The sequence below is a fragment of the Lichenostomus cassidix genome, chromosome 2, assembly GCF_008360975.1.
Source record: "Lichenostomus cassidix isolate B80296 chromosome 2, HeHo_3.0, whole genome shotgun sequence".
NCBI classification, from domain to species: domain Eukaryota; kingdom Metazoa; phylum Chordata; class Aves; order Passeriformes; family Meliphagidae; genus Lichenostomus; species Lichenostomus cassidix.
This window is the reverse complement of record NC_139482.1, coordinates 85,146,986-85,162,791: the sequence shown is the minus strand read 5'-3', so window position 1 is coordinate 85,162,791 and position 15,806 is coordinate 85,146,986. Positions and strand designations below refer to the sequence as shown.

Here is a 15,806-nt window from a genome sequence, read left to right as displayed (position 1 = left end):
ACAAAACTGTAAAATCAATTTACTAGCCATTATTGCCAACTTGGAACACAGCTGAGTCTGATTCATACTCCCCAGATTTGCTTCTTGGGAATCGATTCTGTTTATTTGCTCTCTTTCAGACATGTGGGACTTAACTTACCAATGCAGGCATGGACTCTCACTGACAGCTGGGTCCTCAGAATTATGCTGTGCTTCTTGCCCCTCCTAAAAAGAGAAGAAAAATATGTAAAGGTGTAGTGAGGAAGAAGAGGAACTGGAAATAAACTAGTCAAGTTGAGCCTAGGAAAAAAGGGGTGTGAGGGTAGATATTAGAAATTTTGTCTTTGTTTCTCATAATCCACTTTAATTTGCAATAAATTAATTTTACTCAAGTCAAGACTGTTCTGTCTATGATAGTAATTGCTAAGTTATCTCCATCTTTATCTCAATTAAAAGGTTTTTTCACTTTATTTCCACTCCCTTCTACAGGGGACAGGGAGCAAGAGAGCAGCTGGGTGGGCAGCTGGACACTCGCCAAGGACAACCCACCACTATGAAAACTGCATCAGAGAATTATCAAGCAATGACTGCACATTTTAACTTTCACAGAAATACTTTAATGCTAGGTATAATTAAGAATTAAAAAAAAAAAAAATCCAAAGTTAAACAAGAGGTTGCTGACACACAGATCTGCTCATGTAGCCTAATGGGTTTTTAAAGCACAAAGCTAGCTGTGTTTTTCATGCAAAGAGGCAAAACTGAGTCCTTCTTCACTCTGGCTCCCAGTTCAATGCTGGTCTTATATGGAAAGACTATTTTGATTAGCTGCTACATATCTCATTTGTTATTCAGCGCAATTACTATTAGCTGCATTTCTTCAATTTGGACAAGAGCACTGCTCTTGATTTCTAGGTGCTACACCTGCAAACTGGCATGAGGCCACAGACACCACCTTGCCTCTGCACCAAACCTCCTCGCCTGATGGAAGGTGGAACAGTAAGAAAAGCCAAATGCCATTTCTGCTTGTGCTGCAGCATATTCTCCCTCATTTCTCTGAAACTAAAAATGCAGTTCCCGCACATGTGGCTCTAGGTGGCCCAGATGACCTCCAGAGGTCCTTTCCAACCTCAGCCATTCAGTGATTCAGTGAATTTATTGTGGAAAACACACATGAAGGCAAACTGTTTTTAGAACACAGTCTGATGCAGTTTAGTTTGTGTCATGTGAACCCTAGACCCACTTCTATATACCAGTCAGAGCACAAACCAGCACAATCTTTCTCAGTTATATACTTTGCAACTCTGCTGAGAGGCTTCAGGGCCAAACCCTTTACACAGACACCCAGCAGAATCTTCTACTGGCTGTAACTTAAAACAGTTTTCCTGTAACAACAGAAGTTCTTCCCCACCTTACTGTTTTCCTGCCCACAGTTATTTTGCAGAAAATAAATATTTTTAATTATTTTCATGAAAAAGCAAAAAAAGCCAAGCATTTTATATGATTTCTCTGAAAGACTTGCAAGGGAAGGAAGGTAAGGGAAGTAGCAACAGGTATGTTGAGAAAAACTATTGCCCCTAGGAAAACATACAGGAAAACAAAGAAAAGTAAGGACCTGAAAAAAAAGTGGTTAATGTGGACCTGTGTATCTGCTAATAGAAAACATAGTTTCAGTTTCAGAATGGCAACATTTCTCTATAGATTAAAAAAAATAATAATAAACATAGATTCTTTAAAAAAAAAAAAACAACCCTTAATGAAAATTACTCTTTAATGGGTCTGCTTGGACATCATTAGGACAAAGTAGGCAAAGTGTGACCCTCCTCTTAAAAATATTAGAAGTGCCAAGCAGCAAATGCTGCTGCTCCCACAAAAGCTGGCTGTAGCTTGGACTGTGAAATTTCCTGGAGCAGTTCCAGGTTTAGGATTGACTCTCTGCCCACCTAAACTCCTCCTGTTGTTCTGGCTGGACAGAGTCTTTGCCTGCGCTCATATCCTGCAAATTTTTAACAACTGCCTCTTCCCACAGGAGTTCCAGGACTCCTCTGGAATATTTAATTTGCTAGGTTAGTGAGGAATCTTTGACCAAACCTCTTGACCTTCCCAACATCTGGCTCTGTACAGAAATAGCATCTCCTGATCTCCCTTCCTTGATGGACTTGTTGATGCATCTGACATACACAAATCCTCCAAGATAACAAAACCAGAAAATGGAAGACATGAATGAAGATTGTTTATTTCAGAATTGTAAAGGTATAACATAGAGGTAGCAAAGAAAAAGGAAGCCTACATATTATTCATAATATTATTTTACATAGTGTTATTCTTTCCATCCAGAAAGATTAATCAACTAAATGAAACTGCTAATGTAAGAAACAATGGACATTATTATCAAGTCACTCTCAAGTGCTTCAGCAGTCTGTAGGGTACAATGACTCCACCAGCTCTCTGCTGAAATCTACAGGTTTGCGGTGATTTGCTGGAAGAACAGACAGCAGGTAGTGCTCAGCCATCAGAGAGTGAATGAACACAAGGACCTAACAAATCAGCACCATTTTAAGGCCTTAGAGATTCAGGCCCATTGCAATTTAATACAGCTTTTTCCACTTTTCTAAAAATCTAATGCATGATGTTTGTCAATATAAACAATGCCTTTTATTTTTGGGTAGTTCTCCAAGTTTCAACAGTGGCACTACTTCCTCCTCTACCTCACCTCCTTACAAAACCCCCTGAAAACTTCAAGCAATGCTTAGAGCAAGCTGTCTTCTAGAGGTTTTGTTCTCCACTATTGTCACAACTGTATACCTGCCAGGGCAGAAAATTCTCGCACACACAAAGATTAATTTTTATTTTTATCTTCCACTGGTCGCACTGGCAATTTTCCCAGTCTACCAAAATCAGTATGATTCAAGCCCCAGAAATTACAAAGATGAAGACTCACTTATGATGATGCATTCCCTGCCTTCTCCCCAGGTGTCACCATGATCATCACTACAGAGGCATTTGTGGGGCTTAGACAGACTAGATTTCACACACAGCAGCTAATTATAATAAGACCAGTCACACATAAAACACTAAAAATTACGCAATTTCCTGCCGAATACTTCTGACTATCATGCAGCATGAATAATACTTTTGGAAAACAAAGTTCACCTCTGAAAATTACTACATCCGTGATTCTACACATACTGATTTCCTGGAAAGCATGTTACAATAATAAAAGCCAAAAAAAAAAAGTAACTTGAAATCCATCCATGATTTCACAGCCTCATGAACTACTGGCCACATAGTATTAAAATGCATGCCTGTAGGCAAGCTTGTCATGATACCACGACAGGGAAGGGGGGTTGCCATGGGAAAGACAAGCCATTTGCATTAATACCAAAATAGGATCAAAAATACACTGCAAAAAAGAGTATTTCCAATGAACAACCTTCATTTATTAAAAAAACCCTCTAATCTACTCTAACTAAGGCTTGAATTTTTATTGATATGAATTTTCTAAAAACATATGTTTCAGTGAATGCAACTGGCTACTATTTATTAAGAAAAAAAATAGCCAAGAAGTACTTAATAGAGGTAATTTAATAGCTTCAATTTAGCAGTAGTAGAGTAGGTAAATTTCACATACTGTGCTGACATAGCATTCTGTTGATCTATGTTGAGATTGGAATCATTATCACAAGATTGACTTCTAGTCTCTGGACTCCCCAACACACAAAACTTTTTCTATACCAAACTTCTCTAATAAATTAAATAAGCACATGCCAACAGCACTGTCTGTCTTATGGAATACAGTGCTTTGTTTTGTCATTGTGTGCCACATTACAAAGAGTTTCACTCAATTATATATTTCCGAGATCTGATTTAAATGACATTTTGAAAATATTACCTCAATTGGCTGTCTTTTAAACAGTTACTTGTTTTGAAGTGAAACCTCTGTCTGAGCCAAGCAATGCCTTGACCGGAAGAAAAATACCAAGACTATCATTAGGCGTACAGAGGGGAAAAAGTATCAATGAATAAAATAAAAATAATTTAACCCCAAAACAAACAAACAAACCACACATTAAAAGAAACCAACACACAGAGTTTTTCTCTCAATGTTTCAAGGAAACTTTGAAAGGAAATTTTAAGAGAGTCTATTTTATTAAGACGACATCCTTCCTCCTTAGACCTATACTAAAGACCTGCTGGTATCAAAAATGGAATTTTTATGTAAATATCCAGTTAAGATTCACTGACATTATTAGCAAGGCAGACCACAACCATTTCCCTGACAAAGCTCATCTTTGTAAAATAGGAGAATGCATCAATTAACATACATTTTCTATTTCAATGTTTTCTTTCTTTCAGGACAGGCAACTATTCAGACTTCCTAATATTCTTCCAAAGGCCTAGATATTTCAATTCAATAAATTTAGCCTCTTTTGAAACAATCTCCTGCTTCTGAAAACACATTATTTTATCATTTAATACTGAAGTAGAAAATCACTTTTCAAACTTTCTTAGTGATTGCTTAATAAATCAATTAAGAAAATTCATTTGTTTAAAGGTGCTAATTTTATGAAAGGCCATTCTACATCCTTCTGGGCTCCTCCTGTTATGCTTTCTACACAAAACTTAACAGCCACGGAAAAAGCTGCACTTCTATAGCACAGCAGCAGATAAATTGCAAGTGTTTTAATAACACTCTATAGTAGCACAGACAAGCAAACCTACTATCCTTCATTGTATTTGCTCAAAAAATAAAATCTGTAGCAGACATCTGAATCATCACAAGTCCATCATAAGCAGAAGCTGAGTCCAATGCTGTTAGAAGCCATGATTTTAGCTCACAAACAATTTTGATCCCTTCAGTTAATATACATAAGAGAGTGTTTGAGCTCTGCTCTGAGCTAGGGTCTGTACACTTTTCTATTTCTGAAATATTTAAAGTACATAAAGGAACACAAGCCCATAAAGAGAAACTTGGATCTCAGTCTTTCATTAAGTGCTACACACATTCATATGGCAACACAGCAACTAAGTGTGATGCCTCTTGTAGGGGTGACTCTGGTTTTTGGGGGTTTTTAAAATAAATAAATGGATTATAAAGGGCAATCATATCCTACCCTCAGAGCAGTTTTCAAGTAGCATATTCCCATGACTCTCATTTTACTCTGTTCCAAGCAGGGATTTCATCCATTAAGATTAGTGTTATCAGTCAGTTGTAGACTGGGATAATTCTTGAGGATAACTTGGAGAGAAAAATCATTTACTGTGCTCAAAAGGACGATCACACAAAACCTTTGAAAATTACAGTAGTTTGTTTGTGCACATATGAGTTTGGATATTTAAAGTAATGAGTATCCTTTCCCTCATATCCCAGCCACGATTCTGGAAAGGTAACCTAGATGTGGTAGAAAATGAACACTAAAAGTTTCAATTCAAACTGGCAATAGCAGTAAAGGGATTTTAAGAATGGGGGTCCAGAGGATGGACCTTACCTTTCTCACTGCACTGGGCTAACAGCACAGCTGATGCCCTTCCTCATCCTACTTTAGAGGAGTTCTGTAAAGAGCAAGGGGTTCACAGCTGCAGCCTGCATGTAACTTGTGAAACTACATAAAAACCTAAAGATTGCACAAGGTTTAGACTCCTAAGTTTCACCAAATCAAGGAAAATAAAGGAAAATAAAATAATATACTGGCAAACAGTGTAGGCACCATGTATTTCTATTATTCAGTTGTTATAAGATGGGACGGTCTGCTGGTCCACCAGCCTCCAGCTCCCCCCATATTCAGTTTTTCACACTGCTATGAGGTGCAGTATCAGTCAATCACTCACAGCAAGGCCAGCTCTGAACCAGTGGGTATCAGATCAGCCAGACATACATTTATCTGACCCCAAGCCTCTCTTGAAATAATCAGACGGTTTTTTCGTAGTCCTTCAGAACCACTACCAAAGCAAACACAACAGGCTACTGAACCAAGCTAAACTAATACCTTGGTCTGTTGCCTGTTTATCCCAAAGAGGGCAGAGGTTGGATGAAAACTAACCTCAATGTGGTAATACTGAAAATATTTCCAGACTTGGACAGCATTTAACATCAGCCTAACCTGACAACTTCCCCTATAACAATTCTGCACCTAATTCTGCCTGATGTAACAATCTAACCATTATGAAAACCTATCTAACACAGATGCTGCTTTCAAAGTACACATGCAGAACACATGCTTCGCATTTTGTTACAGCCTCTCACAGCACTCAGGTTTCTTTGTGGACCATTAACCATCTCCAGTAATCACATCCATGTTTTCCAACAGAAGTAGCTTAATGGCAACAGCATCCAGCAACTTCCAAGCTCAAGAAAGAATCACTGACTCCCAAAAAAGAAACCTAGACTACAGTATGCCACCAGAAGTAAACACATGGCAACAGATCTGCTTTGGATTGCATTACTTTTGCAAATGGCTTCTGCTTTTTCATTTCAGAACCCATGCATTACCATCTTCACTTGCACCTTTTTGGGAAATGCTTCTGCAATGGGGTGTTGCATCAGTTGCTTCATAGTCAGTGGCTTCATAGTTTAAGGTACTCCACAGCAGCAATGGAAAACAAACTGTTCCTTGTTGAATGCATAAAGGATGAAATTTTTGCCAGAGTTCAAGCACTTGAGTCTATCAGATTTTCCCTGAAAAAGATCTGCAAGCCAGCACACACACAATAAGGGAAGTGTTTTTTAACCTGCTATTAATCAGACAGCATAAATCCTAGGCTTTGATTTCAAAGCAGTTAAGATACAGTTTGACTGCAGTTTCACTATGATATGCTTCTCCCTTCAACTGCAAATTCAAGAGATTGAAAAAAAAATCTGACACTTCTAAAAAAATGTTGTATAAAAGCCAAGACTTTTGAAAGTGAGAGAGTGCACATGTGCATGGAGAGCAGAATTAAGAATCTCTCTGAAACTCATCTGAAAATCTTATCCAAACTAATAACCTTTTTGAAGTTCTTTGGTGATTATTATCCAAAGATCCAACTGTCATGTTCAAGCTCATGTTATTGCCATTGAATAATGGAAGCAGAGGAGCTCAGGAAATAATACCAATAATTTAAAACAAGTCTTCTACATGCTAATACTCTTCCAATGGATGACAGCACTAGCAACTTATTCTGGTACATGACAGGCTGTTCGAGGCAAACACAGACATTCATCCTCATAGCAAGTCAGTGGGCTTTTCTTTCTTACCTCATTTTTTCCATCTAAAAACTTAGTGTGAAATCAGAATGTGTCTGCATCCTGTTCTTGCAATACACTTGTAAATCATCTAATTATTTAGCAGAGTGGTTTTATTGAGAGCATTCCTGGATCATGACAAATTTACTGAAGACACAATCAGTAGTGCAGTGAAGTAACAAACAGAAAAGAGTGGACAAAAATAAGTAAACAGACAGCGATTATTCACGTCTGTTCATTCTTCATTAAAAAACAAAGCATAAAAATAATTAAAACTTTACTAACCCAAATAGCAATAATCCCAGCATATTCCTTAAGCAAAAATGGGGCAGGAAAAATCTTGCCAATTATTAGTGAAAGCAACAGTATACAAAAGAACAAAGAATGCTGAGATTTTTACAGGTTTTTTCCCCTTGCAGATTATTCCACTATTATGTTCTGCATTTGTCAACATGATTTTAACAAATAACTGCCTTTTTCCCTATTAAAAACCTATAAACCACCCAAAAAACTTACATCTGAATGCCAGTGAGTAGAAAGAAGAGTGTCCTGGCTGACACAGCATTGCCTGTACAATTCTGCAAATAAGGGCTACCTACAGACTGTCACTATGAGGTGCTGAGTTTTTACGTCCCCCTAACTCTTCGCAAGTACATTTACTAGGCAGGGTTGCCATTTTTCTTTTTTTTTTTCCTCTCTTTTTGAATGGAAACAAAATGGGATAGAAGGACAAGGGCAAAGAAAAGGAGAAACTCAAAAGTGTAAAGTGAAACAATCAAGGGATTCACCAAGTATGCATCATGAGCCACATGAATAGCACCAAATCATTTATTACTAATGTAATGTATGAGTATATGTCGGTAAAAGCTGGAGTTTTCTGTGTACCTCACCACAAGGCAGTGATTTTTCCCGAAAGATAATGAATCACTTTTACACTGTGCAAAATGCAATGAGCTCAAAATGGAGGAAACATTTGTTCCATTTGTCCTTTTTAGTAGTTTATGTGCAAACAAACTTCAGAAGCTGCAAAGTGAGAATCCCCTCCCCACTTCCCCCACCTACTTTATAAATCATCATGCTGCCTCTTTCTTAGTTGTTAATGGCTCAATTTCCACACATTAAAACAAAAACCTTCCAACAGCCCCCCAAATATTTGAGGGTTGACTGCTGCCTTCACAGTCAGAAAATGACCATTTTTTAAGAGCTGTCATTCATGAACAAAACTATGTCCTTTCCCAACCCAAAAGCTCAACTCAAATATAACTGTTTTCAGCAGGATGTTTATCCTGTCATTTTGTGAAACACTGATAGCATGATCAGTTAAATCTCCATCTTATATTTTTGTATTGAGAAAACACGAACATTATGAGTTGGAAAATGGTGAAGAGAATTGCATTAGAAGAGCTATTTCAACAATAATATTGCCTTTGGATAAAACACAAAACCAAAAGCATTGTTTCCACACTTGTCAATCTTGCATCATATTCTTCCTGAGATGACACATCACTTGACCAGTGCTTTCCAACTTAACTTATGTATTTCCCACTGCTGTCAGGAACTCTCAAGCTCTGGCTGCACATTCCTCCCAGGAATCTTTACACCGGGTAATTTCTGGTCATGTGGTTTTGCTATCACCTGTACTTTGAAGTTCATGTTATATGACGATTTTCATTTAAAATCTCTTCACGCTTGGAGAAACGGATGCCTTGAAATACCTGGATTTTTGGGGAACAAATTATTAGAAGACTGGAAACCTACAGAACAAGGGCAAGGAGGAAAGTAAAATAAATTAATCTTCAACAGCTGGGTCACTTGATGTTTCCACCTCTTGAGGGGAAGGGTCCTTCTAGTGCTCCCAGCCACACTATGGGACCCACAGTTTTGGTTCCCGGGGAACAAAGTGCCAGGACCACTTCTGGTGTCCTGGGGTACATTAGGAAGAGCAGTGCCAGCAGGTTGAGGTAGGTGATCCTACCCCTCTACTCACCCCTACTGAGGCCACATCTGGAGTGCTGTGTCCAGTTCTGGGCTCCTCAGTACAAGAGACACGGGGCTTCTGGACTAGGTCCAGGAGAGGAAAACAAAGGTGATTAAGGGACTGGATGTCTATCTTATGAGGAGAGGCTGAGGGAGCTGGGCCTGTTCAGCCTCAAGAGGAACCAACTGAGAGAGGATCTCATCAGTGTCTGTCAGAATCTGAAGGTAGGCCATTGAGAGGATGGAGCCAGGCTCTTCTCAGCGGTGCCCAGCAATAGCACAAGAGGCAATGAGCAGAAACTGAGAGACAGAAGTTCTACACGGACATGAGAAAGAACTTCTTTACTGTTCAGTGTCCGAGCAGTGGAACAGGTTGCCCAGAGAGTGTGTGGAGTCTCCCTCACTGGAAATACACAAGAACCATCTGGACACAATCCTGTGCAATGTTCTCTGGGATCACCCTGCTTGAGCCAGGAGGCTGGACCAGAAGTCCCACTGTGTTCCCTTCCAACCTGACCCATTGGGTGATTTTGTGACCAATTTTCATTAAAATATCCACAGTTACAGACCAGAAACAAACAGCACCTGCATCATAACTTTCTTTCTCACAAAGGCCCTGCTACATGACCTAACTTGGACTTACCATTCCAAAAGAGGCATCTGATTCTTTTCATAATTAAAAAAGCAAAAAAATCTGACTTAGTTTGTAAAAAATAGTTTTAAGAAATTTTCATAAACATTTCCCTGTTATTAGAAATCATTCTCTACTACCTTAAGGGAAAACCCCCTATCTTTAATGATTTTCCAATCTAATTGATGATACTAAAAAGATAAAGTGAAGAAGATATTATGCAAAGCGGCACAACGTATTTCAAAGCAATGTCCTACTCGCTTAGTTGGCCATTTACGCTTTCTCAGAATGTGATCATTTTAACCAGACGCAGCAGCAGCAGCAACCATTTTAAAGCTGTCCCACCTTGCAGTAGAACATGCATAAGTGTATGTAAGTACATAAAAATAAAGTCTACTTTGCACCAATCAACATATTACTTTGTGTCTCTTTCTGCTTTTGGAAGTTTTCCATTAGCATCATATCTGGCAAGGGCTTCTTCCTAACTTGACATACAAATTCTTAAATATAAAATACTGCTCTCAAGCCATTTATTTCTCCACATTAATTCCACTTCGGAAATGGGCTTTATATTTACTGCTGGACCATCAATGCTTTTGCTAGCAAGCACAATTACTGAGCAGTAAATGTGAAATAAGCTCCTGTTTTGCTGTACTGCTGTGGTCTTAACCCTGGCAATATTCACTAATTTTCATGGCTTCATTACCGGAGATCCTGGGCTAGTCACAGATTTGCAACAGTTTAAGCTGTTAGCTCACAACTGGAGGTTAAATTGGAGACACTTATTTTTATCAGAAGCAGATTATCACCTTAGTTTAGTCAGGGGTAAACCCAACAAACCCACACCACACACGGAACACACAGACAAATGGATTCCCATGGGATAAAACAGTGTTAGCTTGCTTACACAAACCTCTGAGTTTACCACCGGCTAGGCGCACACACAGGAACAGTTGCCATGGAATAGGAAGTGCAGCTAATTCACAGCTTTGATTAATTACCCAGCACAAACTCCCTCGGCTGCCCACACGCTCTGGGCAATACTGCACTCGTTTGCCCCAGCAGACAGTGACTGCCCACGGTGCTGGGGTTGCTCCAGGTTTGGATTCTCAAATCAGTGGTTCTACTCGCAACAGGAGTTGAGCTCAGAGCAGCCCTGCAGCACTTTCTGGCAGCTCCACCTGAAGCCCTGCAGATGATCTGTTTATGGAGAGAGGAAGGGATTTCCTCCTTGCAAATTGAAGAGAAACACATTTCCAAGCCTCGAGAGCTGCTCACTTAACTTACAGCCTCGTCATTGAGGAGGAGGGCAGAGTGCAAACACAGCTATTAAGCAGCTTCAATGTTAATAAAATTAAATGGTTTTAAATAGAACATCTGGCATCAGCTGTTTCCATAAGCTGTTTTTATTTAAGTTTCCACCATAAAATACTGGACTTCTCAGCTATTTTCACATGTAAACCTGAATGCCAAATTAGGCTATCTTTAAAAAAAGTTGTCCTAGGAAAACTGTAAGAATTATTCACACACTTTTTGGTTTGGCACTTCATTTGGTATGTAACGGGCTGGGAGAGAGCTAAGCAAAACAGCATCTTTGCAATACATTTTGCAATGGAAATTATTTTTGAATAAAACCACTCTTATTGCATTCTTTTGCCAGCAGTAATCACTAAACTCAAAAATAGCAAATCTTCAAATGTTTCCACAGGTACCTTGGTACAGATGTAGATTTTTCCCTTTACAACTGAGTAGACTCTGGGCAAAGTGAGAGAGAAAGAGACACAGCTGCTGCAATATTGACAAACAAAAGCTGTAAAATTATGCGTCAAGCTCTTCAAAACAACCCAATGTTTAAACACCCTCACCAAAAAAAACACCCACAAAAACCCCCCATAGGACAAAAGCAGACCACAGAACACTTCAGTACTTGGTATTTGCAGGGCTCTTACACCCCAAAAGCTGCCATGAGCTTTTGGCTCTCAGGCACATGGATTAAGAGCACTATGTCCCTTCACATTTTGTAAGTACCAACTCAAAGAGCTACCTACCCCAGTAAAATCTACCAATCCCAGGCTCACACCAAACCAAAATCACACGGAGGATACAGAGCTCATGAAGCCCCCTTGTCCAAGCCAGGGGAGCCACTACTATGGATGCTGGCTCCTCAGTTGGAAGGAGTGTGGTACAGTTTCCAAGACTGGAGCACTTGGACAAGAGCAAAACCAACTCTGCTTCCCTTTGAAGGACATATTCAGCACATCAGTCAAAGTTAACACTATCCAGTATTGCAACTTCCTTTTCATAGTCTACTTGCCGGAAGGTTCTCCGTCAAGATTGGAATGAAGTTGAAGGTGCACAGACTGCACCCCCATCTGACATCCCCAGACTTCTACTACACACCACAAGATAAGTTGTGATTGCTGTAATTTCTGTGCTGACAAACTCCGAGTCCCTCCTAGACAGCACACACCAAAACAGGGGACCACAGGTTCTTTTCAAAAGCTCACACAGACCTTGCATTTTGTCTTTCGGTGTGAGCAAAGTGGCTTGCAGTCTCTGACCTCAATATATGCAGAAGAGATTTACTTCTACACCATCAGGCCAGCTTTAAAGCTGAAACTATGTAAGAAAAAAAGGCTTGGCCAGCAGTAAAATTTATTCAAGTTTGCTATTATTTTGCAGATGCTTGTTTTCTAAATACATTTTATATTTACAAATCAGTATTCATTTTTTAACTACAAAAGCAGTAGCATTTTACTACTAGTAGGGACCTTGATTTGACAATCACTTCACAAGATATTGTGTCAAGGAGATCCATTGACAACAAACCCTTATCTCATAACTGGTGAATAATTTCCATGGTAGAACTTTCAACTGTTAATTGCCTCCATCCTGCTTTCAGAGCACATCCTTCAAAGTCTCATGTCTCATTTGTCATGCCTACAAAATATATGTACATTTGTGTAATTATTTTGATTACATGCTCTGGAAGCAGGAATGCTCAGAGATGTCTTGCCTATTGTTCTGTAGCAGGGAAACAATATGGGACCAGTAATTTTATTTCATTTTGCTGTCAGTGGTTATCACAAGATAACTATTAAAATGAATTATTATATAGTTCCACCTAAAGATTAATTTCAATATTTCGCCTAATTAGGTTTTTTAAATATAAAAAAAGAAATGGTACTAAAATTAAGAAGTTAAATAGTTGCATAAAGTTTTGAAAACATAGGTAGTAATAGTTATTGCCCTCAATCTTTGTGAGGTAATGAAAAATAGCATCAACTTACTCATCCATAAAAACCAATGTATTTCTTTAGGAATGTGGAATCTTAAGCTGTATCACCATTTATTCTGCAACAGTAAAGTTTTCGCTAAACATCCACTTCAAAATGTGGTTCAACACCTCAATCGGATACATTTTAGACTGGAATACTGCTAACCTGTAGAAAGTCTTATACACTCCAAAAATTACCATAACCTCTCAGCCCAGTTATTTTTGTTTGATGTTTTTAGGAAATTGGGGTTTTTTTGTGTTTTTGTTATTTGGTTAGTTGGGTTTTTTCTTGCTTTGTTGCATGCTTTTTGCTGTGACCATAGATTACATTTTTCTCATTTAGCATTTCATCAGACGTAATAGCTAAACATCACAGAAATCAAAATACTTGGGTGGACTAATATATTCCTCACAACATGAGTAAATAATGTCAATAAGCAGTCATGGTCTCCTGTTTGTAGCAACACAATGACAATCTTTCACTGGCACCTCCCTTATTTTCTTGCTGTTGGAACTGAGAAACATAGAAATGAAATCAAGACAAAACACAGAAAGCTATCAGAAGTTGAGAGCATTTTCCACCCATGAACAAATACAAATACATTCTTTTTGAACTAATACAAAATCAGCACAGAATCTGCTAGTTTTCAGTACTGCTTCAAGAAAAGAGCCACACCATTTTTGTAAGACAAAAATTAAATTACCTTTAAAAGGCATCCCCAACTTCCTTAAGTAAACAAATGACAAAAAGTTTTCATTTTCACAATTGTGCTATTTGCTAAGTCTACGTGGGAAAAAATACAGTACATAAGCAGAAAAAGAATGTTAGAGACCCCTGCCAAACTCCATTGCCTCCAATAGATTATGAATGAAGCCCAGAAGGAACAGAACCATCAAGAGGGAAAAGCTCTGTCATGGGGAGGCTCACCTAGCCAGAATGGCTTGAGATAGGGTGTCTAGAAGGAATGCAAAACCATTAGGGCTGAAGCCATTTGTCAGAAGTACTTTAAAACAATCCCTGCTGGACAGAAGTCTTGAAAACATATTCCCTGAAAAAATGTTCATTGCTCACAGCATACTGTCTGAAGAAACTCATGTTCTGCATGTTAGGACTGTGCTACCTTGTGGGCTGCCATGAGGGCCTGTTAAGACATATCCATAAAGAGAGCTTGAGCAATTATATGGTAATTTAAACACATCAGCTTCTTGACAGTTATTGCTTGGTCTATAAAATCTCAAGGAAGCCAAGGAAAGGAGCTTTACCTGTCACCAACACACCTTGAAGAAGCTAGCCCACCTAAACAACCTCCAAGTTACCACCCTACACAATTAAGCATCCACAAAGTAACTTACACTGGAAACAAGAGAAAAAAACCAAACAACTAAGAAACCCAACAAGCAAGTGAGCCATGAACACATTCCAGACTTGAAACGAAAGGTAGTTTTCCTACATGCTCCTACTGACCCTTTTGCTGGTTGCAACACCTTCTGCAGGGCCAGCCTCCTTACTTGGCCAGATGTTCACCTTGGCTCTTCCAAAACCAACTCCCATATAAATAAAATCTGATTCTCCTGAATCCCACAGCTATTCCCAAGGGTGCCAATGGCAGCAGGCGAAGTTGTGGAGACAGGAAACAATTCCACTCCCCATCCTTGTTTTTCTCAGAGTTAGCTCTCCAGGGTATGAGGGCACATATGTTGGCTTTCCTTCTTCCCTAGACAGAAGTTTTGATTCTGCTGGAGTGGACAGCAACTACCAAAAGCCTCTTACTATATTCAGTAACAGAAGAGCATTCACTTGAAATTGCCTGAGTGCATATGTTTCTTATACAGGTTATTTAAAGATACACATTATAAACCTCCAGCAACTGTCACCATCCTCTTCTTTCCTTTTGAAGAAAAATCCTTCGTGTTTTCCACTATGCTCATCCAATCCCTCCCAGAGAAAACAAATACCTACAGCCTCTCAAACCAATCAAAATTTGTAAGACTTTGTTTCTGCTTGTTTTATTTACAAGTACCCTTTCAACAATGCTTAAAAAAAAAGAATCTTCATCATTTTTCCCTGGACAAACAGGAATTTTTGGCAAAAAGATGCTGAAAACTGCCAGATTACAGGACATTGGGGTCACTTTGAATAGGAGTTTCCACAGTTGAGGTTCTAAAATTTTAAAAATGCCACGAATATCCAGCTACTAAAGCCTTCACTCAGAGTTCAGCAAGCTTCAGTGACCCTGATGAGCACAGCAGCTTTGGCATGGCAGAAAGGCAGGTCCTGAGGTAGCCTAATCTCAGAAAATTAAAAGCTTTGAAGATTAAGAGCAGGACCTTGAAATGACCCAGACAGAAAAAGAGAGAGACTAAATGGTTTCTGCAGCCAGTCCCTCCCAGACAGAGAGCTGCTGCTAAGCTCCCAAGGTCTGCAGCAAGAAGCTCCAGCTCAGGAGCACTCCAGCTCAGTGCTTTGGTCTCAGAACTGCAAGGCCTGAAAATGGAGTTTAAGTTGCTAGAAACCCAGGACAGAGGAACACATTACTGATTGCATTTGCTACCCTATGTGTAGAATATTCTGTCTTTCTGAATAATATCACATAAGTCGCATTTACCCTGAACAATGCTAAGTCCTACAGAGAAGCTTATCCCACACATTTCTAAAGTTCTGGCTGTTCTTGTTTATCTTTTCTTCTGTCACAAAACATGGACAAAAATAAGATGCAGAAATC

General features: G+C 39.0%; 1 protein-coding gene across 12 annotated transcripts in view; it reads right to left on the bottom strand.

The window, feature by feature from the left end:
• FHOD3 (formin homology 2 domain containing 3) overlaps nt 1-15,806 on the bottom strand; it is a 374,055-nt gene that overhangs the window by 317,927 nt on the left and 40,322 nt on the right. For all 12 annotated transcript variants that reach the window (XM_085052233.1, XM_085052234.1, XM_085052240.1 and 9 more), the window contains exon 3: nt 140-204. In XM_085052233.1, coding sequence (XP_084908359.1) covers nt 140-204 — 65 coding nt within the window. The remainder of the gene's footprint in view (nt 1-139; nt 205-15,806) is intronic.